Source organism: Tamandua tetradactyla, chromosome 19 (genome assembly GCF_023851605.1).
Source record: "Tamandua tetradactyla isolate mTamTet1 chromosome 19, mTamTet1.pri, whole genome shotgun sequence".
Classification (NCBI taxonomy): domain Eukaryota; kingdom Metazoa; phylum Chordata; class Mammalia; order Pilosa; family Myrmecophagidae; genus Tamandua; species Tamandua tetradactyla.
This window is the reverse complement of record NC_135345.1, coordinates 57,725,018-57,738,674: the sequence shown is the minus strand read 5'-3', so window position 1 is coordinate 57,738,674 and position 13,657 is coordinate 57,725,018. Positions and strand designations below refer to the sequence as shown.

General features: G+C 44.8%; 1 protein-coding gene across 1 annotated transcript in view; it reads left to right on the top strand.

Annotated features, from left to right (window-relative positions):
• The first annotated feature begins 2,104 nt into the window (after positions 1-2,104).
• IGFBP7 (insulin like growth factor binding protein 7) overlaps positions 2,105-13,657 on the top strand; it is a 74,303-nt gene continuing 62,750 nt past the window's right edge. The window contains exon 1 of the mRNA XM_077136973.1: positions 2,105-2,610. Within this exon, the coding sequence (XP_076993088.1) occupies positions 2,124-2,610 (487 nt within the window). The 5' untranslated portion in view covers positions 2,105-2,123. The remainder of the gene's footprint in view (positions 2,611-13,657) is intronic.

Below are 13,657 nucleotides of genomic sequence, written 5' to 3'. Positions count from 1 at the left end.
ATGGGAAGTTAAGGCTTAAAAGGTACAAGGTTCCAATTTGGAGTGATGGAAACGTTTCGGTAATAGATGGGGGTGATGATAGCACAATACTGTGAACACAATTAATAGCACTGAAATATACATTTGAATATGAATAAAAGAAGAAATCTTAGATTGTCTATATGGGAACAGAACTTTAAAAAATTTTTAAGTCCATGGAACTACAGTATACAATGAGCCCTAAGTTAAACCATGGATTTTAATTAATGACACGGTTATAAAAATGTGCTATCATCAATTGTAACAAATGATCCACACCAATGCAAGGTGATGGTGGGATGATGTTTGGGAATTCTGTATTTTATGCATGATTGTTCTGTAAACCCAAAACTTTTATAAGCAGAAGAAGGAAGAGGAAGAGGAGAAGGAAGATGAAGAAAGCTCCATTTTCCTGCCTTTTCTCAGAATGACCACATATCTTCCCATTTTCAAGTTATCCAAGTTAACTAGCGCTACCGTACAGCCCAGGTTATCCCCTTCAACAAGGAGAAGCCCAGCTTGCTCTTTTACTTGCCCCCTAAGGCACCACCTTGTGACCACAGAGCAGAGTGCCCTGGGCTTGCATTCTCAGCGCTGGCTCTGATGCAGGGTTTTAAAACCCAGTGGCATGCAGCCCTTTGTGCTACAGCAACCCATCCATAGGCTCACCCCTCCCCCAAACACACACACACCCCAGAGCCTGAGGGCTTTGTTTAGCTACAGACCCCACCTTAGAGGAGCTGAGTTGATGTGTCCTCACTGGCTCTCTTCCCTTCCCGCTCACTTCCCCTCCCTCACTGGTGTGTCCTGATATCACCTCTTGAAATGGAATCCTTTGCTACTGAGGAAACCAAAAGCATGACAAGTAGTGAAATCAATTTAGCGAATCTTGACTACGGGATTAATAAAATTGAAATAGGAGAGAAAATGTCAGTGCATTCTGCACTAGTTTCAATTTAGCAGTGGGTACTGGGTCACAGAAACTGCTATCTCTTATCGCAAGACAAAGGCAGGAATGTTTTGGAAGACTCTGCTCTAAGGACTTTACATCGGACTTTTAACAGTTGTAATGTCAACATACAACCTTTTTTTTAAAAGTGCTATTTTTCTAGAATATGCTAAGGCGAGGCCAAAAGTGGCATTAAAGTTTCTGGATAGAAGGGATTTGAAAGACCCAATCTTCTTGGAGGAAGAGGCTTTGCAGTAGAGTTTAGAGAGCTCTTTGCAGAAAGATTGAAGAACTGTAGGTCATTTATATGAAAAATATCACAAGAAGGCTGGAGAAGATGGGGGTGCTTTGGGTGCCTCAGGGTCGCCTCCACTGAAAAGCCAGGTTACCCTGCTACCCCTGGCTATGCTTCTGTTCTCCGGAAGTTCAACAGACGTCCAATACAATTTAGTATATATACTTCAGTTAACAGACAGCTTCTCCCATGGATTACAGCACTCACACAAAGTGCTCACAAAATTTGGCTTGGCATAAGAAAGCGCTCGGATTTGTTTGTTAATGCCACGGAGGAGGAGGCAGTTATGAGGTTCTAGAAAGAGGAGCGGTTGGCCACTATTTGTCCTTGTAGCCTGACACCTAAGCCCACACTGGGCAGGTGGCCAACAGGAAACACAAAATCCACATGTCCTTAAAAGAGCTTTCCAAACCACAAAGCAAGCCACTACCCAGGTTTCCCAGGCCTGTGGAGAATTTAACAGATTAAGCACTGGGTCATTTCAAAGTCGTGGTTATTAGGAATTATAAATTATAGACGTCTAGACTGGGAAAGGCTAGGAAGGAGAGGGTGAGGGAGCCGCTCTCACCATGGTGTGACCCCTGATGAGCTGAAAGAGGGCTGCGCAGAGGTCAGATCTGCCGATAAAAGCCGAGCGAAGCGCCCCCTCGACCCGCACGGATGCCCCAAGAGGGCCTCCCCACTTCGCCCGGCCCCAAGGGCGCACTCGGGCTCCGCGCTCGCGGGCGGGCGGGCGGCGCGGGCGGGGCGGCAGCGCTCTCACCGCCCCGGGGTGTGGTTCCCGCGGCCCGGCCGGGCGGGGCGGCGGGTTTAAGGCGCCGGCCAGCCGGACCCGGCTCACTCGCTCTCCCGCCGCCGCCAATGCGCCCAGCCATGGAGCGGCCGCCGCTGCGCGCCCTCGTCCTCGGCGCCGCCGGGCTGCTGCTCCTGCTCCTGCCCCTCTCCTCTTCCTCCTCTTCGGACGCCTGCGGCCCCTGCGAGCCGGCCATCTGCCCGCCCCTGCCCCCACGGGGCTGCCCGCTAGGCGAGACCCGGGACGCGTGCGGTTGCTGCCCCGTGTGCGCCCGAGGCGAGGGCGAGCCGTGCGGGGGCGGCGGCGCCGGCAGGGGGCACTGCGCGCCGGGCATGGAGTGCGTGAAGAGCCGCAAGAGACGGAAGGGTAAAGCCGGGGCAGCAGCCGGCGGCCCGGTGGTGAGCGGCGTGTGCGTGTGCAAGAGCCGCTACCCGGTGTGCGGCAGCGACGGCACCACCTACCCTAGCGGGTGCCAGCTGCGCGCCGCCAGCCTGAGGGCCGAGAGCCGCGGGGAGAAGGCCATCACCCAGGTCAGCAAGGGCACCTGCGAGCAAGGTGGGCACGAGCGCTTTTCACGCCAACTGCGCCCCGCTCGGCTCTCGCGGGCAGAAGAGCGGGGTGCGCCCTAGTGGTTCATTCAGATCCGACGCGGCGGCAGCCGCTGGCGCCCTCGGCGCTGGTACCAGCGACTCTTCCCGCCCCCGTCCCGGAGACACATGGAAGCGGAGGAGTGGGCAGCTGCGGGGATGCTGGAGGGTTGGGCGATGCTTCTTCTCTTTTTTTTTTTTTTTTTTTTTTTTTGGCGATTTCATTTTAAGGGTTTGATTCATGGGTGAAGAAAGTGAGAACTCGCAGTGCCCGGTGTATTTGTAGAAAAGATTTTCCAATGCCTAACTCTGCTCGGTCGTAAAAGTTCACCAAGCTTTTGTTGGGAAGTCGGTTCGTTAGTGCTGCCCCCACCCCCCCTCATTTGAGAACCCAGAAATGTCTGTCTTTGTTGAGTCGGGTGTGTAGATAGAGATGAAGTCAAGAGATTGGCGGAAGAGAAAGTGAAAATAAGTTTGGCCAAACTGAAAAGCTGTTTGGCACACCTTTAATTGGCTAGATTGTAAGAATTTAAAACATCAGATTTCATAGTTATTGTTAAGGACAATAATTCAGTTAATAGACATTGCAGGTTATCAAACAATAATCTAGTTATTTGTAGGCAAAAATAAAATAAAAACTCTTTTAAGAGTATTCTTATGTCATTTTTATTGTGAACTTCATGACAATTTATTTTTCCCCAGGATGCGCTATTCAGCAGGAATACTCTTTGAGATTATTTTTGATGTTTCATTTTGTTCCAAATAAGTCCAAGCTTGCCATGAGTGAAATGGGAACATAAATAAAGTCTGGACTTGAAACAAAAACAGAAATTTTAACTCTAGTGCCTGAAATAACAGTTTCCATAGGCAGTAGGTCCAGGGGAAAGTTAGAAATCCAACTTGGCAGCTCCTCTTCTGGTCCCAGCCAAGGTAGAAAAGGGAGGGGTGGTACTTCTAATGAGATGAAAAGTTGCTGCTTCTTTAACACAACTCAGACTTCTCCAAACTTTCCAAAATAATTCTTTCTTTAGAGTTTTTCCCAGAAGTCCATATGCAAATAGGCCGTATGTCACCAATTTTAGAGTTCAGTATTGAAAGGTTTAATCATATAACTCACTGTTGACCGTTCATAATATCATCACCTTGGATTTAGAAAATCATAACCCAGAATAATCAATATACTTTCCCAACAGATAGTCGTTTGTTCCTGAGGATCCAATTTATCAGTCATATCAGGAAAAGAGAAATGTGCATAGTTTAAGAATTCATACCAAATATTGAGATTTTCTTATAATCATTCCAAGAGAAATTTTTTTCCATAGTTCTTCCAAAGGCACTGGTACCTGCTTTATCAGGGCAAAAGGATGGCTTGGTTTGCCAGGGCTGTTATGACCAAAAACCACATACTAGTTGGTTTAAACAGTGGCACTGTATTACCTCATGGTTTTGTAGGCTAGAAGTTGAGAAATCAAAGAATTGGCAGGGCCATGTTTCCTCTTAAAGGGAGAATCCATTCCATGCCTCTCCCCTCATTTCTGAGGGTTGACCGACAACCCATGGTGCTACTGGCTCATGGCAGCGTAACTCAGTTTCTGCTTGTCACTTGGCCATCTCTCTGTCTCTGTCCAAATTTCCTCACCTTATAAGAACACCAGTTATATTGGATTAGGACCCATCCTCACCCAGTTTGGCCTCATCTTAACTAACAACCCTTTAGAGATCCTGTTTATAAAACGTTCATATTCACAGGGCAAGAGGTTAAGACTTGATCATGTCTTTGGGGGAATACAACTCAATCCATAGCACTTGGTGAATGTTCAGTGTTGTCATTTTCTAGCCTGTAGCTATTTTTATCCCCTTTTCTCTCCTACTGCTAATATTCACACAGTATGATTATGAAATATTGAGACTGATAAGTCATATAGAACAAGAACCAGTCTCCTTACCTTATAGTCATACCACGTACGCCCAACTACTCAGCATCTCTCCAGTCTGCAAACCCCTAGTGGGTACAGATTTGGCTTGTCTTTATATTTTGAAAAATTTTAGGAGAAATAACATCTAAAACTGGAAACCTTGACATGAATTGCCCTTCTTTTTCCAATCTAAATTTAAAGATACAGGTTCTAGTGTCTGGGACCACTTACTGGAGAATGCCAGAGTATTTTCCCATGGCAGAGACAAATTGGGGCTAAAACCAGGTCTCTTAACGTATTTCTCCTGGCATCTAGTATGTTTTGACAATTATAGAAGTAAAAGGCACTGGACAGAGTGCCTTTTACTTCTGTACCGTTCGGTACTGGGCTGCGCAAAGACCAGCCCTTTCTATCTGTTGAAGTCACCTGAATTATGTTTCCTTGACTAAGGAGAGGAAGAGGGCATGTAGAACTCAGCTACAGTGAGGTGATTCCATCTGTGTTCTGAACTGTTGGTCTCATTTAACATACAGGTACTGAGCATCTAGCTTGTGTCAGCACTGGGCTAGGTGTTGGATATCCAGTGATGATCAAAATGGATCTGGTGTTACTGATTGAGAAAGTAACCATTTCAAACTCGCCTACCAGGGCACTTTCTCCAAAGCCCTGGAGACATGTCCAGTCTTCTCCTTTTCTGAGTCTACCGCTTAACCACCTTCTAATAAGAGATCTTGGCCTACTACTTGTCTCAACCACTCTGAAAGGAAGCAAAGCCATCTGCCTGAAATTTGCCTGAAAGCTAATGAGCTAATAATCTGAAATCTTGAAATTGTCATCATGAGCTTAGTGCCATTAAATCTTATTGAAGTGTCTGAAGTCTTGGACAACTGGAAAGGGAGCTACAACGATTCAGCTTGTTAGAAAGAAGGTAATGTAGAAAAGGTGAAATGTAAAATAAAACCTTGCAGTTGGAAGAGAACTTTAATCCAATTCTTGGTTACCTATTTTTGTTCATGTTCCTTGAAATCTGAATCCCTCGGCAATCCTATTTCAGTCATCTTAGTCCCTTGGGTATCATCCCCTCTTCTCCCTTCAAATTACTTATACTTTTGTAGTCAGAAGTCATTCTTAAGTGCCTCCCTTCCTAGTACCTTTAGGTCTAAGTCCATATTACTTAGCAGGACATCTGAGACTCTTCACAGCATAGCTCTGTACTATAACTCCATTGGATCTCTACTCTCCAACTCCCTCCAACTCCCTCCACAGACTTTATGTTCCAGCCACTGTTAACTATTTGCCTTTCATATTTCAACATTTCGTATTTCTTCATACCTCCATGCCTTGGTACATGCTTTTCTTCTACCTAAAATGCCTCCTACCTATTACTCCTTACCCCCCCCCCCCCCCACAGACACACACACACCGCATTCACCTCACCTCACTTATCTTTCCACCCTTTGAACCCTTAACTTTCAAGGATCAGCCCTTGTCACTTATTCTGGGAACCACTCTGGCTACCCTTCCTGGCCCCCTCTCTCATAATGATGCCCTTTGTTTTTCTGGGGCTCTGTGTGTGCTTCCAGACATTTTTTTAATGAATACTTATAGTGCACATAGTGTGTATTTGTATACAATAGACATAATAGTAGAGAAGTTAAGATGATAGATGATGGGCTCTAGAGTTAGACTCTCTGGGTGTTAATCTCAACTCTACCATTTACTGTGGCCTTGAGCAAGTTACTTAACCTCTCTATACCTAGGTTTTCTCACCTGTAAAATGGGGATTGTAATCATACATATCTCATAGGGTTTCGGTGAAAATTAGATATTGTGAAGGTTATCCATAGCAAGCACTCAATGAATACTAACTGTTGGTGTCATTATTCAACTTGAAAATAATCTCTGAAGGAAGGGAGTTTTTGCTCCCTGATATATCCCCCAAAGGCCTGGATAGGTGCTTAACACCTAGTAAACACTTTAAGCATGTACTGGAGGATTGAATGAATATATGGATTCGCCAGGCATTCTAGTCTCAGAGAAAACAGTCTTGAATAAGATAGACAAGGCCCCAGTCTTGTGAAGCTTAGTGTGAGCTCTAGACAGGAACAAGTAAACAAATGTTTTCACAGAGTAGTCAGTGCTGAGAGTTTGGATGATCAGTGGTAAGTGAGGAGAGCAGAACCATGTGAAGGAGTCACATGAGGATTCAGCAAAGTATCCTGGGCAAGGGAGGCAGTAAGTGAAAGGCCCTTTGGAGAGAAAACACTCAGCCATCACAGCACTTCTCCCCGTGCCTCCAAAGGGCTCTTTGAATGTCTCTCTTCTCCACTAAACGGTGAGTATGTTAAAAAGAGGGACTCCAATTTATGAGTCTTTATAAACACAGTGGCTGGCATATAATTAGGAGCTTCAAAAATATTTGTTAATTAAACAAAAGAATCCTGTTAAGAAAGCATTTTCCCATTTGGAAATGCAGGCAGTGGACTCGGCTGCCTAGATCCTGTCTTTTCTTCTTTCATATTCCACCTTCCTGAAGTCTAAGCCAGGAAATATATCTGAGAATGACGCAGCTTCTCATCCTTTGCTATCTTGATATCTAACATTGGATGGGCAGTTTTCTTCAAAAATCCCATCATTTCCACATACTCTTGTTTTTTAGAATTAGATCCTGAGAAAGAGAGACAGCTTTGTAAGTGGAAAAAGCTAGATAAAGCTTTTGATTTTTAGAAACTCATTTTATTTGATGGTTTTTAAAACTTTTTTTTCTTTGAGAAGCTGATTTTGAACTCATGTTTATGTTGATAACATATCATTTAAAGGCTCATATTCTATTATTATCATTTAATGAATTCCTGAACTTTGTGAATGTTGACACAGGGAATCCAGCATTAAATGAAGTTGTGAATAGGATGGTTTATCTCAAGGGAATGCAGGTCAGTGTAATACTTTGTTAAACTAACATTATTGTGCTATGGAGGCTGTAGGGAGGCCAGAAGAAGAGTATCCTTAACCCAGACATGTGGAACTAGAGCCAAGAATGACATCCTGGAGGAGTGGTGTCCTAACTGAGACTTAGGGATGAGAAGGAACTGGCTGGAGGGAGAGCTAGCATGGGAGTTGGTGTGGAGACGCAGGGTCCAGGCTCCCCCTCCAGATGGAGAGTTAGTTACTTCACATAGCCGCCTACATGACCCGGACGAAGTTCAAGGTCATAGACTGCCCCACTGAAGAAGAATATACAGATGATATCATAAACCACTTATCCTGTAGAGCATCAAAACTCCTCTCCCCTGAGATATATGTTGATAACAAATCTCTAAACTCCCTGCTGAAACTCTGTTCTCTTACCCAATGAAATGTCCTGGTCCTAAACTCTTATAAGCCTCCCCTTGCACCCCCGCCTTTGTAGGACACTCCTTCCATTTTCTGGATGGCCACCACCAGAGACACTCTCCTATTCGTAAGTCCTAATAAATCTCATGTCTGACTTCTTGCCTAACGTGTTCTTTGGTCTAGTGGCTGCCCTAACTCAAGCCCTCTGAGAGCTCGGTTGGAACAGTTGGAGTGGAGTTAGACAGAAGATGAAAGTATGGTCCAGGCAAAAGGAATGGCATATGGTTTCCTCTTAGGGAGGGAAAGCAGAAGACAACTGGACGCTTAACTAGAGCTCAGTAACAGAAGGCCTTGGAGACCGTTAAGTAGTTTAGATAATGTCAGGAGAACGATGAGAGCCACTGAGGATTTTAATCAAGGGAGTGATATCATTAGATTTGTTCTTTTAAAAATATCTTTGTGGCTGGCCTTAGGAGAATGGACTGGAAGAGGGTGAGACTGCAGTCAGGGACTCCCATTAGATAGCCATTAGAATAATTGTGGCAAGAGAGGGCTAGACTCTTTCTCCACAAGGACTTCAGCTTCTCTCTCAGATCTTTGAAGCATTGTCAAAAACTGGGTTCCTAACCTGCTGGGGCAAGGTGTTTGTTATTTGGGTATGAAAAGGCTTTGGGAAACTTGCTCTTACTAGATGCTCAGAAAGATCCCTCACATTACTTGGCTTCCACGTGTTCATTTAGGAGGCTCTCACCTGTCTTCCCCATAGTCTCTCTCCCCCTCTCCCCCTCTCCCCCTTCTCTCCCTCTCCCCCCTCCCCCTTCTCTCCCTCTCCCCCTCTTAAATCTCAAGAGATTTAAAAGAATCTCTTGAGATTCTTTTAAAGAAAAGTAATCTGAAGAACAAATTAATGTTTCTTCACAGTTTGAGAATTAGTTATTAAATGGAAAGGGCCTGGGTTGGCCACGGTGGCTCAGCAGGAAGGGTTCTAGCCTGCCATCCTGGAGACCCGGGTTCGATTCCCAGTGCCTGCCCTTGCAAAAATAAAAATAAAAATAGATAAGTGGAAAGGACCTCACCAACTGTTCTACAGTTCATCAGGAGACAGAATTAAAAGGACTGGAGTTCAAGGGCCACAGACCACGTTTAGATTTTACACCAGGAAGAACTTGCCTGTGAAAACTACCGAACATTGTAACATGCTCATGTGTTAGAAGAATCTCTGTGTTTCTGAAAATCTCCCTTGGAAAGCTGTGAAATAAACTAAGAGAGGCTAGGAAGGGCCTTGGGAGGATTTCCTAACTTTTAAAATCTTTTATGCTCTAGAGCTCTAAGATGAAATGATTAAGCTGAACAAGCTCAGATTGAGATCCCAAAATGTGATTTCCATCCTGTCCCTAGAGCCTGCCCTCTAGGTCTACTGCAGAACTGCCTTCTAGATGAAACTGCCTTATAAGGCTCTCTTTTGGGAAGTTTAGTAATGAAACACCCTTGGCTAGAGTTCAAGGCCTGCGGCCTTCTCTTATTCTAAATTCCTCCTTACAGTGGGTTAAGATTAAGGTGCTTCCTTTACCTCAAGCTACCCCGCCAACGCCAACGATCTAACCCCATCTGTGTTTTCAATTGTAAGACAAATAACAGCTTGTTTCTCGTAACTGTTAAAAAGGGAACCCTGAACTGTCAAGGGTGCATGGGTAGTTCAGTGGTTAGAATGCCCACCTTTCATGCGGGAAACCCAGGTTTGATTCCTGGACCATGCACCCAGAAAAAAAAATAAAAACTTTCAAGACAGGAAATATATGTAAGTGTGACTTTTGTTGTAATTCAGATCGAGGAGAGGCTCAAGTAGAAAGCAAATTAAATGAGTCTACTTATTTTAGGCTATTTTTTTTTAATTTCTTGGTGAGCCCTTGACTCTTTGTGTGTGTGTGGGGGGGGGGGGGGGGGGGGAGAGGGGCTGAAAGCCAGAAATGTCCAAGAAAAACCTCCCCAAACCTGTTCTATGTGAATTTCCCAGATCAGTCAAGGACCCTCATCCCATAACCTCTACCTGGAAGAAAGTGGGAATGAAAGGAGTTAAAAAACAGGGTTGATACTGGGTGGGGGGGGGGGGGAGATCAGCTTATTTTATAACTTAAAATTGCTGTGTTAAATAGTTGATCTTTCTGTTTTATTTCAAGTTGGATTGATGGCAAAATGGTCTGGCGCCTTTGAAAAATCTAATTTGTTTAAATGACTACCATTCTCTGGAGGAAAGCTGGCTGAGTTTAGTTAGAAACAAGGGAAGCTAACAATCCCCTCCTCCCCTCCCTACCCCCCAGCCTCAACAGCAGAAGGTTGCCAGGGAGTGGAGTGTTCCAGGAAATCCAGGGAGGGACAGCTGTTCCCAAAAGCTGGTCAGAGTTGCATAGAAACTTTGTGTCTGAAAAATAAGAGAGGTTCAGACCAGGTAAGACAGACCTACTAACTCAGTAACTGGCAAAGTCCTGTTCATATGGTGTAATGTACTGTACTTAGAAGTAGAGTGTGGACAAGCCCAAGCTCACACATTCAAAGGAGAGTGTACCACTGTAAGAAAGCAACTGCCTGAAGACCTCAGAATAGTGTCTGTAAGAAACGAAGATACTAGTTAGTCCACATGCATCACAGGAGAACAGTGAAGGTCAAATTGTATAATAGCCATGAAGACATTCTGTCAACTGTGCAGCACCAAATAACTGTAAAGAATTATTGTCCAGACTGCAGACGCCTTGTGAGCAGGGCCTGTGTTTTTGCAACTCTTCTGTAAATATAAAATAATGTCAACCTAAAAAGTTTCAAACAAAAGTGATTCAAGAGAGTTAACTCTCAAATGTGAAACAGTTGTAGGAATACCTTAACGGATTTATTTAGTTTTGTAGTCTTTTTTTTTTTAATGAGTTAACAATGGGGATGTATAAATCTGCATCTAAAAAATCCCCTTTAATTAGCATAAAATAAAAATTCTGTTTGATAATGTGTATGTCATAGTTGAATCGGTTTTTGTGGTACATGAAATAACGGTGTACCTTACAATAAATGTCATTGCATTCGATGAAAGACGGTATTTCTTAAGTGAATGCATGTCTCCAAGTGGGCTCGAGTTGTCATGATTTTCTCCATACAGATCCCTGAAACCAGTATGAGCCCATCCATCCAGGACAGAATTAGAAATCCCAGAGCCCATCCCCTGAGTGGGAATCCAGAGGAGGCTCTCGAAACGCCAGTGTGCTGGGAGAAGCTGGCATGAGTTTTTGGCCAAGCCAGACCTCTCGGAGCATAATATTTGCATTGCAGTTGGATCATTTTCCAGGCCTCTCTGGCAGCTCCAAGTAGGGCAGAGAAGAAAAATCACTTGGCAACTGTCAACACGCACAAGTATGCCGCCTTTGCTAGAGATTTTAACCCTGAGCGCTGACCCTGGCCCTGGCACTGCTTCACCCTCAATCGTATTTGCTCCACATCTACACTAAGATTCGTTGTGGGGATTAATTTGCATTTTTAAGGAGCCAAAGGTGAAGAATTGAAATGTATGTTTTTGTCAGCTAGATGACGTGTTAGCAGAGGGAAAATTCACATAGGTGTTTGAGAACTCAATTAAGCACAATCCATTTTGACTTTCTGAAAGAAAAAGAGCACTTTTCACATTCTAACAGGAAGAAATGCAGCTGCCTCTGATCACCCTGTTCTTTCATGTTTTTCTTGCAGAAGGCACATCTCTAGCATTCTTAGAAGCTTGTCTTTTTTCCCTGAGTGAGAAAGGTTCAAAGCCATGTCATTTACATGACCACAAATTAGCAGGCCAGCAGTCAAGTGGTTGATTAGGAGACTATCACGGTGAATTGAGAAAGCTTTAGATCTGACATCTGTTCTGCTCTCTTTTGGCCTGACCCCCCAAGCACGGGAGAAACATTTATCAAGAAATATAAATCCTGGAACATTCAGAAAGTTTTAAAAGAGACCACACAGAAATGAGGCTTCAGGAATTTGTCAGGGTAGCCCAAGCCTGCAGGACACAAAGCCTGCTCCTTCTCTGTGGGAGTTTTCAGAACTTTCTGTTCAGGGAACAGAAATCCAAAGTGGATTTCAGCAGCTGCTGCAGCAATTACACTGCAACCCTGGCTTCCAAAGGAACCCCCTCAGGAAGCCGGAGAGCGTTTGATAGAGAATAAAATGCTTGCGCAGCACCATGGCTCTGAGTTAGAGAAGGCAGAGCCGGGAGCACCATGCAGTGGGGGCGCTTATTAGAGATGCCCAGCCCAGCTGGAGAGGGCAGGCTGGGGCAGAGATCAAGGCGCTGCCCGATTTTTGACAGGCCAGGGCTTGGGAGCCGGAGGCTTTCTCTGCTCAGGTGTGTCTCGGATCAGAGCTGCAGAGCAGGAGGGAGAAACACTTGTGGCTTGGCTCTTTCTGCACTACAGAGCCTTTTTGTTCACTAGAAGATAACTGTCAGGGCAAGCCCATTTGGGACCCAGTCGTGAGGTGTAACAGTTAGCGTCCGCCTCCCTCTTCCCGCCTATCGTGGCAGGCTGCCCTGTTTGCCTGTCTGGCTGAGCTCAAAGATATATGGTTTTCTTTTTCCGCCCTCCAGCCTAGTGGAGAATGCCTTGTCACTTGAATGAGAACTTCCCAACTGGCATCTTCTAAAGTTGCCCCTTACTTGCTATCACAAAAGTTCTGAGACAGAGAACACATGTTCAGTTCAATTTTATCAACCCCTAATCATTTCCCATGCAGTGGGAGTGGTATCCTACCCCAGCCAGTGGCTGTGTGACCTTGGGAAACCTACTTGACCTCACTGAGCATCAGTTTTCTCCTATGTAAAATGAAGATACTACCGAGCTCACAAGGTGGTTGTTAGAGTTACGTGAGTTGATATGTTTTAAGTGCTTAGCACAGTGTCTGGCCGACGATAGACCTTTAAGAAAGGTTAATGTTAGTCTACTTTCCCCCTCAGTTTAATAACAGAGGAGGACCCAATTATTTGGAAATAGTCAGGAGAATAGTGACAAGCATTAAAGATAGTTCCTTTAATGGGCAGCAACCTTGCGTGGGTAATGCTTCCTTTTGTGTGACGTAAAGCATATAATGTGATTCTAGACACACGGTAGGTTTTTAGTAAATATTTCACATTTTGATTTCAAAATCCCTGAATTGCTTGTCCTGATTCTGGACCTCTGTTTTTACCCTGTGCCTGCCTTCAAGTATGGCTTGGCCTTTTATTTTTTTGCATGTTCTAAAAACCCATGCCACAAGGCATTAGTGAGAAGTATAGATTTTACTAAATTTTCAGAGGGCCGACAGGGAGGTTTTATGAGAGGACCCCCGCCCCCCCCAGTTCTCTCTCTAGTCTCCCCACCGAGCATTGCCCTTTTCCTTCACACAGAGCCAACCTCACAGGGTCCATCCTCCACCTTCCCTGTACCCAGGTCTTATCTCTCTCCCAGTTCGCACATATCAAATTAGGCTCTCCCTGGCTCCTCTGAGTTCACCCATCACTTAGTTCAGGAAGCAAAGGTTACCTGAATCCCCACTGTCGTCAGAAATGGAAAATTATAATACCCCCTCATTCATATATGTTGGGTGCCATAAAGAAATTTATAGTGGCGAGAAAGACAATGCTCCTTCTCTAAGGAGCCTACAAACCTGTGGTCCACCCTGATGGTTTGGGAAACTTGGGAACTCAGAAGAGGGAGGAGATTGAAAATAAAGGAGTTCCTGTCAAGTCAGTAAAAATACATAGGAGCACAG